This window comes from Neospora caninum, chromosome X (genome assembly GCF_000208865.1).
Source record: "Neospora caninum Liverpool complete genome, chromosome X".
Taxonomy (NCBI): Eukaryota; Apicomplexa; class Conoidasida; order Eucoccidiorida; family Sarcocystidae; genus Neospora; species Neospora caninum.
The window spans coordinates 6,604,045-6,630,494 of NC_018396.1; the positions used below are offsets into that span (position 1 = coordinate 6,604,045).

General features: G+C 56.6%; 2 protein-coding genes across 2 annotated transcripts; one reads left to right on the top strand and one right to left on the bottom strand.

Annotated features, from left to right (window-relative positions):
• Positions 1 to 4,217: 4,217 nt before the first annotated feature.
• On the top strand, positions 4,218 to 10,290 carry NCLIV_052570 (conserved hypothetical protein; the record flags this gene model as incomplete). The annotated part of the gene is made up of 7 exons (XM_003884810.1): positions 4,218 to 4,416; positions 4,986 to 5,748; positions 6,358 to 7,160; positions 7,466 to 8,161; positions 8,401 to 8,510; positions 8,855 to 9,280; positions 9,988 to 10,290. 7 exons carry the CDS (start codon positions 4,218 to 4,220, stop codon positions 10,288 to 10,290), a joined length of 3,300 nt encoding a protein of 1,099 aa, XP_003884859.1.
• Positions 10,291 to 11,970: 1,680 nt separating this feature from the next.
• NCLIV_052580 (putative phosphatidylinositol 3-kinase) lies at positions 11,971 to 24,834 on the bottom strand (the record flags this gene model as incomplete). The annotated part of the gene is made up of 9 exons (XM_003884811.1): positions 11,971 to 12,884; positions 13,326 to 13,484; positions 14,057 to 14,192; positions 14,798 to 16,267; positions 16,462 to 16,560; positions 17,136 to 17,946; positions 18,372 to 18,971; positions 19,825 to 19,942; positions 20,523 to 24,834. The coding sequence occupies 9 exons, from the start codon at positions 24,832 to 24,834 to the stop codon at positions 11,971 to 11,973; spliced, it is 8,619 nt and encodes a 2,872-aa protein (XP_003884860.1).
• Positions 24,835 to 26,450: the final 1,616 nt, after the last annotated feature.

Genomic DNA, 26,450 nt, shown 5'->3' on the forward strand with positions numbered 1-26,450 from the left:
CACCACAGAGAGTGTTTCGCGTGTCCGACTGCATGGAGTCGTCCTCTTAGGCCAAGAAAAGGTTCCAGTTCCTACATTCTGCGATCCACTCGACTTCTCCGAGGAGGGAAGTAAATTAACAGACGAATAACAACATGGGGGCCTGACACTCCTGACTCGACTTCACTAGAGCGTCACTGGAACCACCGTGGTTTCGGGGAAAGGCAGTAGTCCACATTTGCCAAAGCGAGAGTCTTGCAGTCGAATGTGGGGAACGAAAAACAACTTTAGAGAAGGCCACAGGAAGATACTGTCCTTGCTTGCTCACGTCTTGTAAAGAGGAAACTCTCGTTCCCCCCGGTGGCAGGCACTTTGCCACTTGCAGCTGCATCTTTTGTTATGTGACCCCCTCTTCTAAAGTGGAGGAAATTCTGTTTCGCCCTAGAGGAATTTGACTCACCGGTCCTCCAAGCTTTCTCTAGTGGCATGCGGAGTGTTCAGCCGTTGCTTGTTTTCCGTAAGGACAGCCAACCGGAGATAGGACCATCTCGAAAAATCAAATGCCTCCGCCATATATGTAGGAACAGTTCTCTGCGGAGAGAAGCTGCTCGCCTTTCACCCGCGGGAAGTCGCCTCTTCGTCGTACGGTCGCTGCAGGTACTTCTGCGCTAGTGTCTTCACTATGAGCCATGCAATCAAACGCCAATCGAGGCCTTCAGTGACGGCAGGACTCCAAAGCGGTTCTCATCTGACTACGACAAAAGGCTACCTGCAGCACTAGACCGCCACCCCTGCAGCGAGCTCTTTTTCTTCGCTTGTTGTCTGCGGTTCAAACACTCTACGACCAAGCAGTACCGGCTCCAGTCTTTTACAGACTCCATGAAGGCATGGAGCCGAAAAGAGTAAGAACGGATCACGTGTACGGAGCCTGGAACTCGTCCCCAGCTGACGACAGTATATGGCAGCGGTGCTTGCACAGTTCTCTCCCAGAATATTCTGGCATATTCTGGCCCCCAAAAGCTTCTTCAGCCGTGCAGGGCGGGTTCGCACGCATCCCTCACGTTACCGCAGAAAAGCCCATGGATGCTTTCTCGAGGTCGTCGTTTCCTCACCTTCTCGGAACGGTAGGTTGCACTACGCAACGCACGCCTAAGCGGGAATGCACATTCTGGAAAGGCGACTGGAAGAAAGAGTTGCAACATTACTTGCGCTTCGTGTCGAGTTTTTCGGTGCTGTCTTCGCGGATTCACTTTGCTCGGCGGTTTTTCGGTGCTGTCTTCGCGGATTCACTTTGCTCGGCGGTCGAACCGACATTCAGGAACGACGCCATGACGGATTTCGACACACAGAACTGCGACCCGTTCCAGAGCCGGAAGTTCCTGTTACACTTGCCGCTTCGAAGCATCCCACTTTCGAAAGAATTTCCGAGGACCGATGAACTAAGGAAAAAAGTGAGATGTCCTGCAGAGAAGAGAAGAAGCACCGGCGAGCGCCCGGCCGTGCTATGCATGCACATCTGGTTGCGTCTGGCTGTGTCTTCCACGGTCTTGTCTCCGAAGTGGAGACACGCGATTAAGCCTGAGAGGATCTCCGTTCCGCACGGACATCAACAGAAGAGTATGGCAGTGTGAAGCAGCTCTTCGCATCCCTCTCAGTGGATTTCGAAGTGACTCGCCGCATCCTCGATGACTCTCATTTTCCCTCTCTGTCTCTTCCACCGTCTCGTCTCAAACGCTCTCTGTGGCGCCTCAGACTGATGTGGAATCCGTCTGCGCCAGAGTTGCCCACATATCCAGGCTCCCCCGACTTGATTTGAACACTCTGTACTTTGAGGGTTGCCGTATTTTCCCGCCGTTTTCCACAGTCAGACCGACACTTTCCACGATGTGCGCTGCCCCGTGCTGGTCTTCCCTCAAACGTCCCTGTTCCTCCCACCAGGGCGGGGGAATCTTCCTGGTTCCCTAACCCCAGGATGCGATATATCGAGTGCCTCCAAGGATGGCAACAAACGCCCCCCGTGAACATTTCCGGCTTCGCCATGGGGGGTTCCAGGCCCGTTCAAAAAACGGTGTGCCGCGAAAGGCACTGCGCCAGGGCGTGGGCGCTGGCGCCGTCAGCACCACATCTCAGTCCACGGCGTTTCGCTAGACGGTTCGTCAACCGGCCTCTTTGCTGGTTTTTTCTTTCCGCTTCCTGCGTTCTGGTGACCCTTTTTGGCCGCCCTGTCGCGGCCAGCCTGCTCTCAGAGTCGAATTCCCGTGCGACCACCCGGGTGTACAGACACCCGAGCAGCGGCTTCGAGAGCGTGACTTCGCGTGGCTTCGCTCCACCCTCTGAAGCCGCTCCGTTTATGAATTTTTCCCGCAGGCAGACCTCGCCCTGCTCGCAAGTGCTGCCTTCACGTTTGGGGAGGGGATTTTGTTCCTCTGGGAGGGCGGTGCGCCATCCCCCCTCATTGTGGAGTTCTCTAGTCGACGGCCTGTCGCCTTCCCAAAGGATGGTCGGTCAAGAGCATGACAGTGCCGCCACCCGACGCCAGTTGGCTGAGACATGCTCCAGTTCTCAGTCAAAGAGGAGGGACAATGGACGACGAGGCCTGCCAGAAACTTCTGATTCGCACCAAGAAGATGGAGGAAACGCGCACGGAATGAACTGGAGAAAGGCGTTCTTTCAACCCTTCTTGGCTTTCCAGTTCCCTGCGTCCTCTTGGCTCTTTTCGCCTTCTGTGAGATTTTTTCCCCAGTCTCGTTCCTGCTCCCACAAAACGTGGTACTCCTTCCTCCTTCCCTCCTGTACGTTCTCTTCCGCTCCTTCCTCTCCCGGGTCGCGCGTCCGGGTTCGGAAAGGACAGGAAGGAAACTCTTGGCACTATTCGCCGTTGGAGCTGGCGTCTGCGCTCTCCGACAGGCGCGGCGAGCGAGAACCGTCTCCTCCCCCCTCGTCTGCTGCACGCTCTGCTTCCTCTCCTGACGCTGGACCATCCGGCATCTCTTCGTCGGTAAGCCCCCAGTGCCTTGGGCACATGTCTTCGTTCTGCTTTCGCTGTTGAGGCAACGAAACTCATCACATTTACGCTCTTTCAGCTTTCCACGCGGTATTAGATAAGGCATGCACAACGCCAAGCTCCACGGAAGAGGCAGGGAAGACCGAAGGGCGCGTCTCCACGTCTCTCTGACGGTGTCACCTAGGGACCAGAGTGCATGCTGCGCGAACGGAACAGAATGTGAAGCAAAGGCAAAGTGCCTTGCGCCGTTTCTCTGCCCTAGTGAGATATATTCAGCACAAGCCTGAGGAGCTCCAGGAAGCCTCGTGCCGAAACGAGAAGGCAGATACATCCCCACCTTCGCTATTCTCGATCGAATGGTCAAGAACGCCTGTTGCCTTCTTCTGGTTACTGTTGCGCTGTCCCCGTCTCTACCTGGAGACGGCTTTCTCCGTTTCGCACGTTTGCTGCCTTCCCGCGGTGCCCTCGTTTTCCGCTTCTCTTCCCGTCCACTCGCCGTTTTGTCCAAAAATCTCCTGGGCTACGGAGCCTGCGGCGCCATCACACAGGAACACTGGCGAGAGAAAGTTTCCCACATTTTTTGCCTTCCTATTTTAGAAAGAAACAGCAGAGGTTTCAACTCAATGCAGACGACAGGTGACGCACGGTGCTTGGCTTCCTTGTCCATCTTTTCGTTTTTCTCGCCTCCCAGGAACCCCGCTCGATCCGAGCAGGCACGGGCTTTCCAGGCGCAGCCTCGCCGCTCCCTGCGGCCTCAACCCCGTTCGGAGACCGGCGAGACAGGCTCCTTTCTCGCCCTAGCAGTCGACCGGAAGAGCCGCCTTCTCTCCAGCAGCCGTCGCACGCGAAGCACCAACCCACGGACAGTGTCAAGCCTCGTTTCTCGCCCGATGCAGAGAACCCCCGTCGCCGCAAGTCTTCCACGATCCGTCGTCCTTCTCCATCTTCCCCCTCAGCCTCTTTATCTGCTCTCGCATCTCCGCGCGCGCCGTCTCTAGCCCCTCCCGCTGCGCGACGCCCCAATGCGAGGAGCGGAAAACTGTCTCCGTCTTCTTTTCCTCTGTCGCCGCCTCCGTCTCCTTTGCCCTCATCTGCGCCTTCACCTTTTCCTCCTCCCTCTCTTTCTCCTTCGTTCCCTTCTCACTCCCCTGCCTCTCCTTCCGCTGAAGTGTTTCACGTGGAGCAGAGAAAAAAGCGACTTTCCTCGAGTTCAGGAGACGCGACAAGTGGAAGCATGCAGCGGCAGACTCCGCCGGAGGGGTCGGGAGAGACAGAGGGACAGGAGCGCAAAGGAAGAACTCCCGCGAAGACGGAGAAGGAAGACAAGGGACACAGGGCTGGAGGGAACGCGGAGAGCAAAGCCGACCGTCCCACGATGGAGGAATGCGTCGAACTACTCCAATGGCTTGTCTCTGAGAATGTCGAAGTGGACGGTGAGTCGTCCGGGCCGTGTCCCGTTTTTCTCTCTACCTTGCGGATGCGTTCCAACTGCCCGGGGGAAAAGGGAGGCGGCCAAAGCTCCTTTTGCTTTCTTTCTCTGGAAGTTCTTTTCACGGCGATTCTTGCCGCTCCCCTTTGAGCGCCCTCGTTCCTGGGACTCAACGGAGGCCTCGCCCGCTTGGCTTCGGGGTGCCTCCTCCCTGTCTCCTCTCCTGCCGCTGGCGTGAAGGTTCTTTCGCACAGCCGGCGCGGCCCGTACTCTCACATCACTCCCGCGCTGTCTTCAGCTTTCTGTTCCTTTGCACGCTCTCTTGGCCGTCAATCTCCCTTCTTTTGAGGAAAACGCTGTGTCGCACACCTACGTTGCCCCTGCGTTCACTCCGTATTGACGTGTGTGCGTCGGCTTCTGTGCGTATTCATGGCTATGCATATGCATTCCATATCTGTGCATAGCCCAAATCTATCTGCCTATCGCTGTCTCTCTCGTTGCTGAGGACGAACGCGCGCGTTCCCGTTGGAGTCTCTTTTGAGAGATGCTGTTTCGTGCTGTGTCTGCGTTCAGCTTCGCTTTTGACGGTGGACGCGCATGCGGCGTCGCTTCGCCTTCTGCTCCCCCACGCGGCGACGCAATTCCTCCCCACGCAGGTTCAGTTGCGGAAGGAGGACTATCACCCGCTTCGCTCCTTTTCGCCTTCCACAACGGACGCGGAATCGGCTCTGGAGCCGCGAAAGAAAAGCCCGTTCGCCTACGTGCGACACCCGCTGCGTCTAGCTAGCCAAGCGGGCACCAGCGTGGGACCGACCTTGCCGTTCACGTGGACGTACAGCGCGGATAAGGACAGTTTGTCTCCGGAGCAGATTCAGGTGAAACGTTGGGAACTCCTGCGGCCTGGGGACCATTTGCGGGTTCGCATTGACAGGGTCGTGACGCCCGACGGCCGCGAGTTTGTCGCTGCGCCCGCAGAAGACGAGTTGCCGCCGGAGAGCGAGAACGACTCGCAAGAGAGGAGACCAGAGAGCGACTCCGGCGAGGCCTCGCACGAAGAGGCCGACGGAGCAGGAGTCGCCGCCGCTCGCAAAAGTGGGGACGGGGAGGGCGGCAGGCGCGGAAGCATGGAGACACCGGCTTCTGCGCCCGCGTCTGGGGGAAAGAAGGGGAAGAAGAAGGGAATTTCCCTGCGCATCGCATTTGGATGGCCGCCGCCGAATGCAAAGGAAGAACTTGAGAACTGGAAGAAGGTCAAGGCGGAAGCTGAGAGACGGCTCGGAAGCAAGGACAAAGAAAACCTCACTGGGGAAAGACTCAAGGACGGCCTTGAGAAACTGTGAGCAGATTGAACTAGACGATTCGAGAAAAGTTTCATACGCACTGGTCTCAGGCGCACCGAGAACTTTTCTGTCCACACCACCTGTCCCCTCTCTTCAGTACCACGTCTCTGTGTTTTTCCACACTGCCACAGTGCACGTTGCGCCAAGGTAGCAATCTACGTATCGATCTATATTCCCACATCTCGACATTCTTTTTTCTTCTATGTTAGTAGTGGGGTATCTGACTGTAGAGTGACGCATAGAGGTATATATATATATATATATATATATATATATATCTGTGTATGTATTTATGTATGCAGGTATATATATATATATATATATATATATATATATATATGGGCCTGGCACGTGACGGCCATCATGCTTTAGTGAGATGGGGGGACGGCCTGTTTGAGAGGGCATCTGTTTTGAAAACTGAAATTTCTTAGGTTGTTTGGAAGAAGAGTCCACAGTTCACTGATGTGTCTGTTCTGTCGGCGGTGACAGTTCCAGAAGAAGGAAACTTTTTGGATCCTTCGCCACTCCTCTTTTTCTGGAAGACACAGGAATCACGGAGCATGTCTTTTTTCTCCCTCTGTTTTTCATCTGGTGTGCTTGTCCAGAATCTCTCAGGATATCGGGTGGGCGCTCCCGCGGCTCTCGCCTTTGGAGGTGACCTCGTACCTGCCGGCGCACCTGACTTCTCCTGGCCTTCACCCGCACCCGTCTGAGTTGCTAAATTCGAACAGAAATCGTGGGCCTTCGTCCCTTTTGCAGGAAAAGAAAACGGTTCTCCAGGAAATCCGAAAAGCTCAAAAAGGAGAGGGATCCGACGAAACAAGTCCCTCGCGAGAAGACGCACCCGACGTCGGAGTCGCATACACAGATTCAGCTGGAGGGTCTGTGGAACCGAGTGTGCGTACACCCCAAACAGATCGAGGCGTCAAAAGCTCCGGTGTACATAAGCCTGAGAAAGAGTGGATTCCGCCCTTGCGCCCACCTTCTCGTCAGCCCCATCGATCCCGCATCATTGGAGTTTTTAACAATTTCCTGCTTGTCGAGGTTGACGTCAAGAAGCGGAAGCGTGAGAAACGGGAAGTCGCTGAGCGTTTGGAGGCCGAGGCGAGCAGGAGAGCCGAAGGACAGATTGAAGAGCGGCAGGAGCCCAGCAAGCAGGCTGAGACCCGAGACGTATCTGGAACAGAGGCGAAGGGAGAGGATGGAATGGAAGCGGGGAAAGACACACTCGCCGCGCTCCTCCCCATCGAAGAATTCGGGCACATCCTTGAGTGGGTTCGCCACCGTGAGAAGGTGTACACACACCGCAATACCTTCACCTACGGCCTCACAATGCGAGGCAACAAACCGTGGCAGGGCTTTCGGTTTGCGGAAGATGAAAAGACCGGACGCGACGACGAAATCGAGAGTAAGCCTCGTGTGTGTTGGATCTGCGACCTCTCAACTTTTCTTCGAGTTTGTCTGCCGTCGGAGGGCCCATTTCACGACGTATTTGGATGCTTTGATGTGCCTCGTGGCCTGCGTCCTTCGCGTCCCTGAGCACGCGTCACATGCCGCCGACTCTATACTCATATAGTCAAATATATGTATATATTTTATGTACTTCTTATGTGCGTCTACACTCCGTTTTTGTGAGGAAAGCGCTGAGCATTCAGAACTTCAGCAGCTATGCACCGTGTCTGTTTGTCACTTTTTTTCTTTCCTCCTCTTCAGGCAAGGCACCGCCGTCGTCGATCGATCTTTACTTTTCTTGTGTCCAGAAGTTTCCCCTGGATCTGGATTTCCCCGCGACGAATTCGCTCTCGGCCTTCCTGCCTCCGGTCCGCGGCCCGCCCCGCTCCCCGGCTGCTGGCGCCCTCGCGAAAATCGGCACACAAGCGGTGCTCGAAACCGCCAACTACCTCTTCGGGTCTCGCGCGTCTTCTTCTTCTTCGGTGCCTTTCCTGCCTTTGCCGAGGGTCCCCGCGCGTCCTCCGTGGGTGGTGGTGATGTCGGCGCATCCGCCGATTCCAACCGAAGTCGCGTACATGCTGTTTTTTCACCAGCCGCCGAACCATCTCCAGGCTGAGGTCGAGAAGTTCCACAAATTCATGGAGGAGCGCGAGCGCGAGCACCTCGCAGATACGCTCTCCCTGTATAAGCCGTACGGGGAAGACGGGAGGATCGCCCTGGAGAGGTGGAACAGAGCCCACAGACAAACCCTGCGCCAGCGACAGACTGCGGGATTTCCGTGGTGGGACGAGCGAGGCGAGGCGGCTCGCGAGGGCGAGTTGCAAAACGTCCTCGGCTACTACCAGTACAAGATGCTGCTCCTTGCTCGCGAACAAGCCAAGGAAGAGGCGGCGCTCGAACGCATGCACAACATCGTTTTCATAGATCGGCACGGCGACGCACTCGAGGACATCACACGTAAGGATAAAGCAAACGCGGGGAGGGAGCAGGCAGGGGCACGGCGGACAAGACCAGAAAGGCGAGAGGAACGAAGTGCGGAAACCCGACTCGCGGAGTCGTGCAGATGCTATATATCTCTTATATATATAGGTATACATGCATGCGTGCGGTGTGCTGTGTATATGTGGAGGGGCTACGCAGCGAAGGCAGCACGTGTCACCGCCGTTCGTTCCCTTTTTGGTTCCTTCGCTTGTCAGACTGGGTGTTGGACGAGAGGAAGAAGCGCCTAACTCCAAAGTTCGTTGCGCAGTTTGTGGAAGACATCGAAGACCGCTCCGCCGTTCTGCGGCGTCTCGATCTCACAGAGGTACAGGTCGACGCCCGAGCTGTGTGCAGAGAGCCATCGAAGTAGACAAAGGCCGAAAAGAGTGCATGCAAACGAGGGAGGCAGAGCGGCGGAAAAACCTGGCGAGAGAGGACTGGAACGCGAACAGAGAGAGCGTCTGTGGCACACTTTGGCAAAAGGAGAGTCTTGAATGAAAACTAGGAGACGCGACACACGCACAAAGCGCGGTCCCGATCGCACCGTTTGCTGTTCTTTCCGCAGCCTGTTTGTGCCTCGGCAAAGCTTCTGAAAAGTTGTTTTGGGCGTGCAGCTGTGTCCGTCCCTCTCCCACGAGCGTGCTGTCTGTGGAACCTTTTTCTGTGCAGCCCCTGAGAGCTCTGATTCGCGAGCGCGAGCGCCTGCGCCGCACAGACGTCTCGGCGTTGCCTCGTTTGCAAGAGAGGAAGGAACTTCTGACTCGCCAGCATCGCCCCACGCCCCGCAGTACGATTGAGAATGCGGTGGACATACACCCGGAGGCGCGGCAGCGGCTGCTACGCCTCCTCGACGCGCGAATTCCCTTCATGGATCCGATTGCCTGGATGCGTCAGATCCACGAGGAGAAGCGGAGAAGCCGCACAGGCGACCCTGCCTCGCCGCCGCTCTGGGAAATGTTCATGCTGCATGCACGCGTGAACTTGCAAAAGGCGGCGCCGCCAGACGACATCCCCAGCTACGACGCGTGGCAGAAAACGGAGGGCGCAGGCAGAAGAAAATTCAAAAAGCAAAACGCAGAAGGACCAATGAAACACGTGAGTCGAGACGAAGAGAGAGCACAGAAGAAAGGAAAGAAACAGAAGGCGAAGCGAACTGAGAAACGATTGACGTAAAGACATCTTTTTCTCGTGGCCGTCGCCGGCATATATGTGTGTATATGTATGTATGTATGCATGCATGTATGTATGTATATCCTGAGATTTTTGCTCCCCGTCACTGCTGTCCCGGTGTGTGTCATTGCTCCATGTCGTTCTCATCTGCGGGTGTAAATCTGCCCGTCATCAGAAGGTATCTGTCTCTGTGCATGCGTGTCGGAAATGGCGGTGTGCTTGTCTCTGTCTGTGAGCCGCTGGAGTTTCGCCTCTTCTTCCAAGTTGCTCTTGCAGGCCTGTGAGGACTGTTGCGCCTTGGCGGCGTCTCTGCCTCTCTGTCTCCTCTCGTTCTCTCCACGATTTCCCTCTGTGCCACTGTTATCTGTCGCCTTTCCTTCTTTCTGTCGCTCTCTCCTCGATCTTTCCTCCTCCTCTCCATCTTTCCCTTGTCTCTACAATCGATCCACTCGAACTCTCTGTGTCTGCACGAGGTAGACACCGTCGCGCGCCGCTCCACTCGTGCGACTGTCTCGCACCGTCCGCCCAGCAAACCCCCTCACATGCAGAGACATGCATGCGTGCGTACGGCTGTCTGTGGCTCTGAGCATAGACACGGATGTGCATGCAAAACTGTGTGGGGCGTTCTTCAGGTGGTGGACCCTCTGGAAGCGATGATTGACCAGTTGCCCGAGGGGGCGTCGGATTTCCTGCACGACTCCACAGACGAGACGGTCAGCACTCAGACCCTGAGGAACCTGCAGCGCGATCTCGCCTCTTCGCTCTTGCCTCGCGGCAGCAGGCGTGAAGGTATGCTGGACGACTACGTAAGCATCAAAGATCTCCATCCTGAACTCCCCGAGCTCACCGAGCTGGCCGGCGGCAAGGCGGCGAACCAGCGCTGCGAAGTCTTCCTCCCGCTCACAGACAGCCTCGACGAGGCAGGCACACAATGAAAAAAGAAAGGAAAGGAGAAAGAACAAGAAGAAGGAACAAGGAGAACATGAAGGTAGAACAGGAAGGAAGAAGAGACGAAAAAGGAGAGGGACGGAGAAAGAGCGAACGTTTTGAAAGACCCAAGGGAGTAAAATCGTGCAAACAAGCCAGGGGGAGACGGTGATAGCAGGACCATTGGGGTGGAGACAGCGAAAGCGAGGAGGAATTCGCGTTGAGTGGCTGCGGCGGAGAGACGTTCCGGAACGAGAATCGACCGTCAGAGTTTTCGCTGGCTGCGCCTTTTGGAGTTTTACGTGGAAATCTGTTTTTTCGCGATCTGTTTCAGCTTTTAACCCTTGCCTTCCCTTCAATGTTTTTGCCTTTTGACTGTCTTTCTTTCCGTGCCCTCTTCGGCAATCTTTTCGTTTCGCCGTCCCCTCGTCGCTGGGTCGCCGACCACGTCTACACCCTCTTTCCGTGGTTTCTTTGCGCATTTCGTTCCTTTCTTTCTCTCTCCTCCTGCGTTCCCTGCGCACTTCCTCCACTTTCTTTCCCCCTTCTCTCTCCTTCGTGGTGTCTCATTCCTCTTTCGCCTGTCTCCTTCCTGTTCCCTGTCTCCTTCCTCCTGCTCCCTGTCTCCACTGTCTCTGGTGGTTTGTCAACGCGTGCACAATTCTGTCTGCGTCAGCGCTACGGGACGCTCGCAGTGTCGCTGGCCTGGCCCCTGAAGAAAGGCGCGACTGCTCTATGAACTGCCGCCGTTTCGTTGTCAATTGAATGAGCGGTCGCGCGCCCCGACCCTCGTGAGGCTTCGTTTTCTTCCTTCCTCAAACGCTTAAAAGCAGCTATCCATCGGAACCTGTCGTGCTTGGCTTTGAGAAGGCACCCCTGTTTGTTTTTGCTCGCGTTTGCGCTCGCTGAAAAAGGCCCAGACAACGACGCAGACTGAGATTTGCGGCGAGAGGCGACTCACTGCTACGCCTGGCAAACAGCTACGCGGCACGCACCCGCGAAAAAAGCGTTGTCGGCCCGGTCGCGCGCTCTGCACTCTCAAACTCTGGAAAGCCGCCATCCGTTTCCTCTTTTCTCTGCGATTGTCAGACTCCCGAGTTAGTCGATGCGTTTAGTCGATGCTTTTTGTCGAGCATCAGGAGCGAACACACACTCACACAGAGCAGCGAACCCCCTGAAGCGCGTTTTCGGCCTCGCTGGGGAGAGAGGCGCTTTGGCGCCACTATCCAACAGGCACGGGACAGTGTCCCTGAAAAAGACGCACTCCAGCGAGTTAAGAATCGAGCGAAAAGTGGACAACATTTGCGGATACAGTCCCCCATGAAGGAGACAGAGAGAACGTGCGGAGCACCTTTCCGGCTGCATGCATTCTCGTGTTTTCCTGACAACATGACCCACTTCAAAAAGGCTGGAATCACGCTTTTCCTGCCACGCACTCGCTCCTATCCATATATGTATTGGCGTACATAACTACTCATTCACACATATACTCACACCCATAAACGTACTTGCCTGTGCAAGTATCTGCATAGACATTGTATTAATATATATATATATATATATATATATATGTATATGTACGCATAGTGATATATATGGATACACGATACGCGCATATAAATAGATACACGTGTGTGTATCTGTGAGAACAGAGAGTGCGTTTTCTCTTCGGCGTCGCCATGCTTGCATCATCTCCAGTACAACGCCCATTCGTGGAGCTTATCCACGACCGCCGGGAAGAGCGCTCGTGCGCTGTTGTTGATTACACCAACGAGATAACGTTCCGCCTCTTCGTCTCCCAAATCCAGTCGAAGCTTTTCCTTCACTTTTTCGACGGCCACGCACACGACTTTCCGCCGACCTCGCCCTCCGCTTTCGATCGCAGGCACGCCAGGGCCCTCTGAGGACACACCTGAAGAGACAGGGCCTGGGCCACGCGGTTCCGGCGCAGCGTCGCGCGGAGGCCCCGCGACCGTCGACGAAGGGGACAGCTCGGGATCGAAGGAAACAGTCCCTCCAGGAGTCCCGAAGTTGCCCAGCAGGCTCGGGCCCGGAAAGTACGATGCAGGCGGAGACGGCGCGGCGGGGAGTTGGGGCGACCTGTCTCCGCGAAACAGGCTGGGACCGCCTGGCCCGCCGATCCCCAAGGCGACCGAAGACCCCACACCGCCTCCAGGCCCCACAGCCTCGCCCCCAACGGCCCCTTTGGGGAGACCCCCTGGGGCGCCGGCGCCCGCCGTCGTGCCGGAACCTGGAGGAGACGCGGAGACACCGGAGACAGTTGAGGAGACAGTGGAGACAGTTGGGCCTTGCTGGGGACTCGACGTGAAAGACCCACTTGTGGGGAGGGGGGTGTTCTGAGCAGAGGCGAGATCGGACGGCGCCGAGGCGGTTGAAAAAACGAGGTTTTTCTTGATATCTTTGATTCCCGAGTCGACCATGAGGTCGAGGAGCACGCAGACCAGCTTCGCATGCAGCCGAAGAATTTTGTACGCTTGGCAGCACTGCGCGACAAAGAGGGTGTAGCCTTCCCCGCCAATGCCCCCCATAACTTCCAGCATTTCGCTGCATATCTTCATTGGGGGCGGAAACGGCTTGGGATCTGTAAAGAAAACAGAAAAGGCCGCGAGTGCGTGAGCGTACACGCGTGGAGAACCAAATGCAGGGTGGGAGGGACGATAGAGCGAACGAGAGACTCAAAAAACACGCATACTGTGATACACACATTGCATCGATATCATAACTCTCCAAAGAGCTTCTCTTCTATACACATACATCTTGCCTTACACGCACATATATATATATATATATATATATATATATATATGGTTGTAGATGTATAGGTGCACACCATCATCTACATATATGTGTGTCGACTAATAGAACTATGAACCTCTCTGTGAACCTCTGTCTACCGACAAACACTTAAGGTTATACTTATATGCATGTATTTATGTGAATATATATATATATATATATATATATGTATTTGCATGAATGTGTATCATGGGAAATGGAGACACACGAAGGGGAGGAAACGGACCTTCTCCGAGAATGAATCCGAAGTCGATGTGACAGAGCCGCCCGTCTAGCCCAATGAGAATGTTGTCGAGATGCCTGTCTCCAATCCCAAGCAAAAAGGTGACCAGACTTGACCCTGCGCAACTCCGAATGAAGTTGGTCCACACCTTTTCGGAAAAACCTGGAAAATGAAAAAAGCAAAAACGAGCCACTCAAAAGCCAGAGCGAACGTGCATCTCTCCACGCACATGCACATCCATACACTTGTGTATACATATATACATAAGATATATTCATGCATAGATATGCACATACACGTGTAGGCATATTCGTACGCGTCTCACCACATGAAAGTAAATATGTATACATATATATATATATATATATATATATATATAGGAAAGAGAAGAGAATGAGAGAAGAGAGAGAAAGAGAAAACACTGTCACGCCCTCACGACCCCTTTCCTTCCGTTTGCTGTCTGTGTCGAAAGCGAAAGTCTCCGTGCGCGGTCCCATTTCATCACGTTCTTTCCTGTTTTCGCCTCGACGCTCTCTCCTTGCACACCCCATAAGCACTGGAGAAATTTTCGCTTCGCCTCTTCATATACACGTACACTAACATACACGCACGTATTTATATATATATATATATATATAAATACATGCTTTGATGTAGGTATGCCTGTTGCTGGAGACGTTTCTCCCCTTGTTTTACGCCTAATGTTCGGTCCTGGTGCCCTCGGCTGGTCTCACCGAAGGGGCTGTCGGGGTCGGGGTGGACGTGAGTGAAGTAGTTGATGAGAGTTTTGTATTTTTTTTTTATCGAGCTCAGAGACTCGGCGCCGTGAAGAAATTCGATGAACCCGTCCTCCGTCGACAGCGCAACGACCTGAGAAAGGAAAACAATTTGAAAACACGAATGAAAAACAGGCGGCGGCTTTTCCACGCGGGAAAAGAAAGTTAAACGAAAGACGGTGGGAACGATACGAGAAGCGGAAACGGGCGAGGCTTCCTCCTCCCCGCAACCCCAAAGAGATGCGTCGCGCGAGGCGAAACAAGCAGCCGATTTGAAGAAGGAAAATCGTCGACAGACGGAGCGCAGAAACAAGTGGCAAAGAAGAGGCCCCATTTGAGAGAAGAAGAATCACGGAGCTTCGCTAATGCGCACTCCCAACGTCTGCATCGCCTTTTCTTCTCTTTCGTTCCTTTTTTCTCTCTTTCCTCTCGACTCTCCCTTGCAACGTTTCGTGCTTCTCTCCCCTCTCCGCTTTTCGCTCTCGTCTCCCTTTTTGCCTCTTTCTGTGGACCGTCCGCGTCCTTTCTCCTTTGCTGCACGTAAAAGGCCTCTCGACACATGCGAGAGAACGTCAAACTCAGATTCCCGGGAACGCGCACACGAAGCGCCCCTGTGCCTTCCTCTCTGGGAGAAACCCCGTCCCCGTGTGCTCTTTCGCTCGGGCCGTACAGACACCTCGCACCCCTGGGAGAGCTCACTCGATAGGGCGTGAATTTCAGGTCCAGTCCGTACTGCTTGAGAAGGCCGTCGACGATGCGAATCAGGCCAAGGACCAGCATGTCTTGCCGCAAATCGTCTCCAACTTTGTACAAAAAAAGTTTCTTCTGCACTTCGCCTGTGCATGCGGCGCGAGTGCCAAAGCGCGCGAGCTTTGCTCTTGACGCTCGGCCGCCAGCGAGTTCTCCCTTCATCTTCTCCTGATCCGCTCCCTCCCCTCGCTTCTCTTCCTCGGCTCCGGCTCGCGCTTCTTCTCGCCCCTCGCCTTGCGGCGGGGAGGAAGAGACACCTGCCTGCGGCTCTTCACGTGCGGCGCGGTTGACTCGTGGTCCGTCCTCCGCCGCCTCGTCTTCTTTCTTCTCCGAGCTTCCCCGTCTCTCTCCATGTGAGAGCAGCGCATGCATCCGCGTCGCCTGCTCGTCTCCTCGCGTCTCTGCGTCTCTCTCGCCTCGGACTCCAAACTTTGACGGCGCTGCAGGGAAGGCCTCTTCGTCCTTCTCCCCTTCTTTCTCCCCCCTCGCACCTCCGCGTCCTTCTGGTCTCACCCCCTCCTTCGCACCTGCCTCTGCAACCTGTCCTCTTTCTTCTCTTTCTTTTCCTTCTCGTTCTTCTCGTGTTTTTTCTGGTCCCCCTTCCTTTCCTTCTCCTCTTTCTTCTCCTCTTGCTTCGTCTCTTTCTTCTCCTCTTCCTTCGCTCCGCCCCGGTTTGTCCTTGTCTTCGCCAAGTCCTGGCTGTCGCGTTTCCTGCGTCGTCGCGCGCCGCGCGTCATGCGTCTCTTCTTCTCTCAGGCGTTGCTGCGCTCGTCGCCGCCTCTCACTTCGCGCGCCTCGCAGCGCCAAAACCCAGCAAGACAAAACGAGGGGGTACAGACTGCTCTTCACCACCCAGCACTCGCCAACCTCCACGCCGATGAGCCTCAAATGCACGTCTACGGGCAACGGCACCCCAGGCCACAGCGCACGTCCCCCCGCCGCCCTCAGGGCAGTCTCTCTCGCGCCTTTCAGAGAAACCAAAGAGGACGAAGAGGAAGAAGAGGACGAGCGTTTTCCGGCGTTCGGGCAGTCTCTGAGCTGGTCGGTTTGTGAATGCGAAGATCCGTCGCCTGCTCCGACTGAGCGCGAAGAAAGCGAGAGAGAAGACAGCTTCGCAGACGCCGGCGTGGGTGCGTCGCCTTCTCGCTGTTTCGGGCCATCGCCGTCGCCCTTGCGAGTCTTGGAAAGAGCCTCGGCCTGGAGCTCTTCTTCCTCCAGCTGCTCCGGAGACAAAGAAGGGAAAGAAGGGAAAACCGTCGAGGAGGCGGAAGGAACAGAAGCGGAAGCGACAGAGGACGCGAGAGGCTGGGCTGGCGAGTTAGGAAGAAGAGCGGTGCCCAAAGAGGAAGACGAAGGCTGACGAGAGGTCGGCGTCGTCGACGCAGAGAAGCAGATCAAACCTGGGCATAAAGGCGTGACCTAGCAAGAAGAAACAAAAAACGAAACGTCTCCGCCTCTCGATGTGGACGGCTCCCGTACCCGGTGGCTCCGAAAAGAAGGTGGAAGAGCGAGGGAGAAAAAAAGGCGCAGAAGAGAAGAGGCGAAAGGCACAGAGACGGTGCAGTGAGACGGCAAATCAGAGAAACAAATGGGAAAAGAAAAAGAAAACTCACCTCCAGAAGTTCCCGCAAATGCTCGGTTTTTCTCTCGGCCCTTTCCCGCTTGTCGCGAATCACCCCATTCAACGCCATCAGCTGGGTCCTCAGCTGTACCTGCATGCAGATGCATGCAGATGCATGTGCATGCACATAAAAAACACTTAAGAAGACGTCTACATATATATATATATATATATATATATATATATATATCGACGGGTCCGCTCAGCAATGGAACGAACAGACAGCGAATGGCCGTGACTTCGAGTAAAGAATTCCAGATCCACGAAAAAGGTGGATGTCCACGGCGATGAACGGAGCTGCGGATGTCTGGCCTGTCGCCGTCTTTTGCCCCGACATGGAAACACGCATTTCTTTTCTTTTTGTCGGTTTAGAGAGGTGCCCGAATTATCGCTGCGTTTCCCACCCACCTCTGCGCCAGCCTTACACGTCTCACTGACCGTCTCGTTTCCACCCGCAAAGCAACCGCACGCACAAAAACAACAGCACACTAAAGCCCAAGGACACGGCACCTGTCTTTGTCTTTCTCAGTCTCTCTTCCTCGGAAGAAGCCTACAAAGCTCGGCCCCGGAAACGTATCGAGACGTGCGCTGTTCTGTGGAACGCGTTTCATGCTGACTTGTCGCTGTCTCCTTTTTCCGTGTTTTAGGTCGCGTTTTTTGACGTACTTGCATTTCCAGGATTTCTAGGATTTCTGCGGCCAGCAGTGCTGAGCGACTGGATCCTCTCGGCGCTGTCGCCTCGACTTTCTCTTTTCTTTTCGTGGACTCTGCCGCACTATCTCCTGGTTCCGGATCTGTCTTTCCCGCGGCCTCCCTGCCTCCGCGCAGACTTCCTTTCTCTGTCTCTCTCTCTCCTTCCTGTCCCGCGTTGCCTGCACGCCTGTCTCTATTCGCTTGCCTCGCAGGCTCTCGCGGCAGGGCCTCTTCTCTCACTTCGCCGCCTCCATTCGCCGACTTGCGCGCTCCCGACACGGGTAAAGAAGAGGAAGAAGAAGAGGAAGAGGACGAAGAAGAGGAAGAGGACGAAGAAGAGGAAGAAGCGTTTTGTTTGTCTTTCCGGGTACGTTTGGCAGCGTTTTTTTGGAGGGCGTCGAAGAAGCGTTGCTCGGCGCGAACAAAGATATGACCGTTGTCGGTGTCTTCCTTTTCGCACTGGAAGAGCCAGAAGAGTTTGACGGCGAGGGCGGCGTTGCGCATGCATCTGCGGATCAGGAAATTCGTCAGCGGCGTGCTGGCCGAGCCTGAGACGCGCGCCCTCAGGAGAGACACCGGGACGGAGTCGAAATGTCCCGGCGGTCTCTGCGAAACGCTCGTCTCCGCGCGCCGCAGAGAGGCAGTTCCAGCGCCTGGCGGCGAGGCTGGGGGGAAACCTGCAACTGGAGAGCCCGAAGGAGACGCGGAGAACGAGGCGGATTTGGCCACGGCGGCGCACGCTGCGGGCGGGAGAAGAAGCGCGTCCAGAGGCAGCTGCTCGAACCTAAAAAGGCAAGTCCACAGGGAGACGCAGAGAAAGAAGATGAAACCGAGAAGCCCAAAGGAACGAGAAGGCGCCCGCTGAGACATGTGTTTTCCAAGAAACATGCGGATCTCAAAGGGTGGTACTTCTCCGGTCCACGACAGGACGCCTTTTTTGGCGAAACACTCGCAACGGCGCCACTCGGCGTCCACGTGCAGTTTGCATACACACACACACAAATATATATAAATGGATACGCGAGCCTCGATGCATTGACAGAATGCAGTGACGTCTGTAATTGCATGCATCCGTGGAGATGCAGACCGTTGGGTATGCATAGATTCACGTGCATACTCACAGACGCATGTTTTTGCAACTAACGAAGGACATTTGAAACGGCAAAAAATGTATCTCTCTGATTTGGGCGTGGTTTCGCATTTCGTTACCTCATTGCCTGGACAAGTTGCATGAGGAAGAGGTCGAGGATTTCGTCGGGGATTTTTTCGAGGGCGCGAATCGCCGCGACGCGGACGGCGTGGGCTGCGCGCGTCACGCCGCACCAGGCTCCTTTGCCCCAGCTGGCGACGATGACTTCAAAGACTTCCGCGACGATTTGCAACTCCCGCAAATGGTCATTTTCTACTGCATCTGACCCACATCCCCAATCCCTGTCTTCTCGCCTGCCTCTGTTTCCTCTCTTTTCTCTCTCTTCTCTGTGTGTCGAGTCTTTCCCGTTTTCTCTGCTGTCCCTGTCTTCTCCTTCTCTGCGCGAGTCGTCGGCCGGGCGCCGGCAAGGATCCGCGGCTGAGGCAGACGCTTTGCCGCGCGCCCCGCCGCGCTCGAAGAAGGCGACGCCGTCTAGAGGCCAGCGCTCGGCTAGGGCGACAACCTCCTCCGTGACTGCGAGTGCGGTTGAGGGCGCGTGCACGGAGAGAAAGGCCGCAGAGACGCCTGTCCAGGGAACGCGCAGAAGCGCGGAAGACGACGGAAAGTCCACGACCTGCAAAAGCTTCGCGAGGCCGCCCGGCTGACGAATCGCGTAGTGCCTGCACGGAAGAAAACGCGAGAAAGAGAGAGACAGAGAAAGACATAGAGAGAGACAGAGAGAGAACGAGTTGGCGAAGATGGACCTGTTTCGCTCCCAAGAGGCGAGAAACACTTATGAAAGGCCGGTTTTTCACATTCAGAAAAAAATCTACAGAGCGAGGGTGAACAGAGTCGGGTGTGCGCCCGTGGCGCGTCCCGCCGCACAGACTCTTCTCCGTCTGCAGCGTCGCCACTCGGGCTCGATTTCCAGTGCCAAGGCAGAGCGCTGGATCGGATACCCAGGAGCTGTGCTCCCATTAAAGAGAATCACAATGGAAGTCGCCAGGCATCTGAGACCAAACGGACGATTCACTCAGAGAGGGAACGAGGAGGAGGACAGCGACTTTGAAAACTCGGGAGAGAACAGGAGCAAAACAGCAAGACTCGACACAACTGAGATCCTGCAAGCGAAATTGGGTTTGGCCATCGGGTGGCGTGGAGCCACGAGGGAATTTGGAGAAATACTTCTTCATGTCTACATATATCACCCATAGATATAGACGAAAACACACATGTATCTCTTTAGATACCTAGGTATAGATAGGACTATATATATGGAGAAAATGGTAGATTGATGTCTGTGGACATTGGGGAGTATAGGGATGGTCCCAATGGAGAATACGCGCACAGAAGTGTACCTCTCGGCGATTCACTCCCGTTTCCTCTTTCTCGTTCCCTTTCGTTCTCTCTCGGAGTGTGTAGCTATCGCTATCGGGGCTCTAGACTCTAGCGCGCGTGGACAGACTCCGTTTCTCGCCAGTTTCTCTTTCCCGGCGCTCTTTTTTGCGCCTTCTGTCTCGCTCGCTGCCTCACCGGTAGTTCCAGAGGAGCAATTTTTCGTGGAAAAGGAGAGGATGCGGCGGCGACTGGAGAAGGCCGTTCAGCAGCGCGACCGCCGCGCCGTGTGGGCGCAAGGTCGCCGGGACAGTTGCTGAGCAGAAGAGAAACAGCATCGCGACAGCCGATTCAGAAAAAACGACACCCTAGCCCCTATCCTCAGGAAAGATGTCGCAACCCGGAGACGCAGAGACTGAGAGCCTTTGGCGAGCAGCCAGAGAGACACAGTCACAAGAGACGAAAGAGCGACGGGTAGTTAGGGGAAAGAATCATAGCTATATATGGGCAGACAGACAGACAGAATATTTATATGGAGAGACAGAGATATATGGGGATAAAGACGGAAACCGAGGACGAGGCAGAAGAGCGGGAAGAAGAGCCACAAGGGAAGGCCGGAAACCCGGGAGAGAGATGCGAGGCGAAATGGAGACAAGGGCAGCACGAAAACCTCCGCAGAGCACGGGAGGACAAGTCGTTGCTCGCGTGTCCCCGCCTCAGGCTCGCCTGCCGGCAGATGTTTTACTCAACAGGCTCTAACCGCTCTCGAGTGTAATGACACAGCGAGACCAGAGCGCAAAGTCACCCAGGCGAGAACGAGTGACCGTCGAAGACGATTCGAAAAACGCGTCTCAGCTGGTGTCCTGGATTCCAGCTTCCCTTCCCACTTCGCTTACACCCATCGCCGAGAGCGTCGAGGGCTGTCGGATGCCAGAGCATCCCTGAGGGATGCGGCAGGTTCCAGGCGAAGTCGAGAAGAACCCCCGGGCGCGTTACTCCACTCTGCAAGGGTGGTGGATAATCTTCGTGTTTCGCGACAAGACTCTCACGCTCGTCCGACCCTTCGCCTGACTCCGCCAAGGCGTCGCGCTTGAACGCGTGGAGCGCCGCGATGGCGTCGCCCACGGAGAGGTTTAAGAGCTGCATAGGTGGCTTCCCGGCCTGCGTCTCCGTTTTCGCTTCTTCGGACTTCGCTCGTGGCGACTGTGGGGCGGCGCCTGCCGGGTTTGGAGGAGCGTCGTGCAACGGCCCTTTGCCGTCGAGTGCTCGGCCGCTCTCTTGCAGAGGAAGCGAGAGACGAGACGACAGAGAAGAGTTCGAGTCAGCTCGTCGCGGGGGACGAGCGAGAGTCGCGACAAGCGGAAAGCGAACAAGGGCGGCGGGGGGAGTGGAAGAGACGCCCCAACTCGTCGACAGCCAATTCGCGGCCGAAGCAGATGCGCGAATGCAGTCGAGACGCGCGCGATCTTTTGCGAGGGGACAGCTCGGCTTTGAAAGATTTCCGGCGCCGCTTTGGAATCTGTCCTCCTGCGCGTCGCTGTAGTTACGAGGCGCCACCGGCGAGGTCCTCTCTTGGCCATCTCCACGCTTCATCCCCTTCTCCTCTTTCTCCTCCTTCTCCTCTTCCTCCTCCTTCTCCTCTTTCTCATTCTTCTCCTCTTTCTCGTTCTTCCCCTCTTTCTCGTTCTTCTCTTTTGCTCTTTCGGGTTCTCTCTCAGACTCAGTTCCCACTCCGGCTCGTTCGTCATCTCGCCTGTTCCCCGCGTCTCCTGCCACAGGCGAAGAAACAGGAGCGCTTCCACTTCCCATGGAGTTCGCTTCCTTCTGGAACTGTTGTTGGAGGGCTCTGGCGAGGACAGCTGGGGCGAGAGGATGCTCGATGCGTTCGGGATGCGCGTCTCCGTTCCCGGCTCGGCCGTCTCGCCAGGAGACCGAGCCGCGGCGGTCGCCTGTTTCCTCGCGCGCCGCGCCCGCAGACGTGGCGGCCGCAGCGGCCGGGGCCGTCGACAGGCCTTGTGCGCCTTCCGCCGAAAGCGCGGCGAAAGTCGACGCCGACTGTTTCTGCATTTGCTGAGAAACCTGCGCCTGGAGCTGCTTCTGGAGAACCGCCGCCGGAGACAGCGGGAGAAAAGGCACCGCAGACACAATTCGAGGCTCGCCGTGGAGCGTAGGCAAGCTGTAGAAAGGCAGTTCGACGTAGAGATACCCTGCCGCTCCGACAGCAGCCATCGCAGTTGTCTCTGCATGCGCACGAAGCTGGAGAAGCGCAACTTCGGCCCTCAAAAAAGGTCGTTCTCCGAAGGAAGTTGGCGCACTCGTGGCCCCCAGAGCCTGCCTCGCCTTCGCTGGGGAGCGACTCGGCAGGTCTGAAGCCTCGGGCCCGGCGACGAGATCCGCGAAAGAGAAAGAACAGGCGTCAAGAAACCCCGACGGGATTCCTTGTTGGTGAGGTGGGAAGAGATGCCCAGCGTCGAAGCCAGGGAAGAACCACGAGGCGGCGCGCTGGGCTTCAAGGGCGTCTGCCTGGCTCTGAAGGAGGGAGAGCGTCTCGTGGAGCTCTCGCTGCAGATTCTGTTGCGCGCGCCCGTCGACAGTCGGGCCTCCACTCGCGAACGCCCCGCGCTCCAGCATGTCGAGCAGCTTTGCGCGTCGGAAAAGGTCGCGCTCTTGCACCACGTGGCGGAGATACATCTCGCCGAGGACGCGCCGGCGCCGCCGCACGACTCGCCGCAGGCTCAGGAGTTCGGCGTCGCAAACGGCTCGGCTCGACACGTCCTGAGGACCAAGAAGAGGCTGCGACTGCGCGTCGGCGTGGGCAAGAAGATGATGCCTCTCGCCGCCTTTTTGGCCTCTCGCCTCGGGTTTCCGGCCTGCGCTTGGAGACGCGAAGCACGCGGCAGAGCCGCCAGGCTGCGGGCGAGAGAGCGCCGGGTGCCGGCCGTGTCCTGTCGCTTCGCCAGGGGCGAGTTCGCGATCGGCTGAAGAAGAGACCGCGCGTTGTTCCGCCCCAGGGAAGAAGAGAGAGCGTCCGACCGTCTGGAAGCCTGCTCCAGAGCTCGAGGGAGGCTTGTCTTCAAAACACACCGGACGCGCGGAGAGAGAGAGAGATCTGTCTGGCGACTTCTTCACCGGGCCATGGGGGCTCGCGTCTTCCTCCGATTCCGAGGACGACGGTTGCTCCTCCTGCGGAACGAAAGGAGGGATCTCAGGACTCGGACCACCGGAAAAAGAGACAGGGAATCCTGGCGGCGTTTCGCTCTCTTCTCCACCTCTCTCGCGGCCAGTCTCAGCGTCTCCCATCTTCCTCGCACGCTTCGAAACTCCTTGCAGCCGCCGCCTCGCCCTTTTTTCAGCTTCCTCTGGGGACTGGAGAAGAAGGTCGGCGAGCCAGGGCGCGAGCGGCGAGAGAAGAAGAGACAGCACCGTCTCCGCGGACATCTTGGGGAGTCGGGCGTGCGCCGAGATGTCTCCACTGCAGCACGCGAGAGCCTCGACGGCGAGCGTTTCGCGTTCTGTCTCCCACTGCGGACTCGCGTCTTTCCGTGCGTGGAGAGGAGCCCGCTGGAGGTCGAGGTTCTGCGCTGCGCGTCGCTCCTCGCTTGCACAGCGTCCGACTGTCTCCTCGGCGCCTGAGCCTTCCGAGGCGCCTCGCGAGAACCAAGATTCGTTCGGTTTCCCCTGACACATTTCTTCGCTTTGGCTAGAAGCGAGCGAAGAAGGGAGGAAGGCAGGCGAGAGGACTGCGGCCTCGAAGAGCCGAAGCAGCTGCTGGGACGCTTCGTCGCCCGCGCAGGCAGGCGGCAAACCGTTCTCGGAAACTGAACACGAGAAGGGGACAGACTCTGAGGAAGCGAGCGGATCGGTGGTGGCATTTTGGGACTGACAGAATGCAGCCTCGCAGGCGGTGAGCGCCTGTCGCAGACGCGAGAAGAAGGAAAAAGACGGGGAGAGAACGCGGACGAGCTTGATGAGTTCCCGGCCCTGCCGCATGTGGCCGCCGCCGTCAAAGAGGGGCAAAATCCCCACAGCGTAGAGAGGACTTGTGAGTTCGCCTTCGAGCGTGGCCGCCCGCGGAACATCTTCTGCTCGGCGAACTGCAAAGAGAAGAAACGCGTCTCGAGGCAGCGCACTCGCGCGGACCGGCAGACGCAGCGAGACGTGGAAAGGCAGAAACGAAGGCGAAGCATCCAGAGACAAAGAGAACCCCGCAGCAGCCGAAGCGGAAGGAGCGAAAGAAGAAGGAGAGGACGAAGGAGAGGAAGGAGGAAAGGAAGAAGGAGAGGAAGAAGAAGGAGAGGAAGACGGCGAAGAGGAGCGATGAAGAGAGGTTGACGGGCGGGAAGAGTGATGACGGGAGTCTCCAATTAGCGCGTGGAGACAAGGCCGCAGGTATCTTTTTATGGAGGGCTGCGACGGCGAACCGGAAGACGAGGCGAGAGAAGGAGACTGACTAGTCGCAGCTCTGCGCGAGTAAGGGAAGGAGGGAGGCCAAGGCGAAGGCCGGCAAGTGACAGGGTGGAAGACTCGGCGGCCATGCATGAAGAGCGAGACGCAAATCACAAATCGACTTGATGCGTTTTCTTCTTCGTACAAAGAGGCGAATTCTGCAGCGCGCTGCGCGGCCTCCCCTAGCCTCTCCTCGTCGACGCCCAAAGACGACGTGTGGCCGTGGGTCAGGAACTCGCCTGCCTTGTGTTCATCCGGCGACAGCCCCTCGGTGTCTCTTTGCTCGCCTCTCTGGACTGCGCCGCGAGCGCGTGCGTCGCTTAGCGGCGGCGTCTCCTTTTTCCCAAATCGGTCTGCCTTCTCGTCTTCTCTTTCGTGGTCTACTAACCTTCCCTCAGGCTTTTTCAGCCCCGCGTGGACGCCTTCTGCGTGGCAGAGTTCCTCTTTCTTTCTCCTAGCGGGCGCGTCTCTGGGCACGGCCAGGAGACCGCCGATGGTGAAAGAGAGAAGAGCGTCCAAGTCGCAGCTGTAGAGGAACGGCGCGCGACAGCCGCTGCTACAACTGTGTCGTGAGGGCCCCGCCTTTCCATCTGTCGCTCCAGGGTTCCGAGGCTGGGGCGGGAGAGAGGACGAAGAGACAGAGGAAGCGCACGCGGCCGAAGTCGAGGAAGACAGAGAGGGCTGACGCGAAGACGGGGAGGTGTCTGAGGAGTCAGCCGAGCCGGATCCCGGCTGAGCGGCGGGAACAGATTGCGGGCGCATCGTGGCGAAGGCTAGAGAGACGGCAGAGCGGAACACGAACGGGACAGTTCTGGCCCGCGGAGAAAAGGGGGGAAGGCTTCGAGGCACGCACGAGAAGAAGGCGGGACAACGCAGACCAGGAGACTAGAGAAAGCGTAGGCGCGAGAAGAACGCGAGGAAAGCCGCGGAGAAAGGCGCACGCCTCGCCCGCGGTCATTTCCCCCGCCGCGAAGAACGGAAGGGAGGGAAAAAGGAAGACGGGTGCATCGTCACAACACTGCAGGCCTCCAGGAGGTGCCGAGCAGCTGCGGGGAAGAGCAGCGCGAGGAGGGGAAATGCATTTTTCAAGAGAATCCGCGGAACTGCTCAGAAGGGAAGAGACACCAGAAGGCCCTCCAGTGCCCCTGCGTCTCCGCACGCAGCTGGAGCGGCGCGTTTCGCCCGCGACGAGAAACGGATTTCTCTGGAACTCTTGCCGAGACCAGGCGAGACGCGGAACAGAAACCAAAGGGAAGAGGCGGAGAGAAGCCTAGAGAGAACGCGAGAGACACAGCCGTAGCTAGAAGAGTCGGCGCAGGCGGGAGGGCAGTCGAAGAAGAGGAGAGAAAGGGAAAGAGAACGAACCTGTCTTGGCCGAGACACAGACAAATTCCAAGCAAGGCGAAGATTGCTGCCGAGCATGAGAAACCCGCCGAAAGACCGACCGCTTCGGGTGTATGTACACTGCGCGTTTTTGGAGGGCTGGTCGGCTGGTCGGCGCGCGGGCGACACAAGACAAAAACAGAGACTGGCGGGATTTGTGGATTGCTCCGCGTTTCCGCCCGCCAGCTTCCTCTCGGCGTTTCGTCTGGGCGCTGCCGTGGCATTTGTTTCACTCCATGGCTTTTCGATTTCCGGTTTTCTGCATTTTCTCCCGCGATGCGCCGCACACGAGTCTCGCTGCTTGGTCGAAATTCGCCAGCGGAGAAAACGCTGTTTTCGCGACAGCGAACACAAACTGCATGCACACTGTTCCGGCGGGAGAGTTGTGTCTCCGCTTTGCTTTAAACGAGAAAGGGGAAAACGTGAACCTTTCGGAGGCGAGAGAGCGGGGCGCAAAGGAGTCCACGGAGTGTGCTGCGACACCTGTCAGTCGCCATTTCCTTCTCTTTGTGCTCTGGTGTTTTCTCCTGGATTGATTGCTCTCTGGGAGTCTCTGGGCGCCGGGCCCCGTGTCGTCTCGCTCGCCACGCAGAGGAGCGATTTTGATATGAGAAAGAGAAAGGGCGAAACCGCGGAACGAAACGTCTCTTCCTGCGTTTCAGAGGCTTCTCCACGGTTGCTGAAACTCTGTTTGCTTCTCTTTTCCAACCCTTTCTCGCTTTTAAACTGGGCGAGGTAGATACACCAGAGCACGCCATCCCAGACCCCCCTTTGGCTGAACAAAGGGTTTTCGGAAACCCTGATAAAGTGGAAGCCGTGGGTTTTGCCTTTCTTCCATCGTACGTGGGTTGAGGTTCAAGAGAGAAAAAATGTGGGAAATTCGCATGGCTGTATAGACACCCGACGAACAACGGCACCTGACTTTTCGGGCGAGCCCGAGGACGCGTTTCATTTTCCCCTTTGATCATCTCCATAAACTTGTCTTTTCTCTCCTC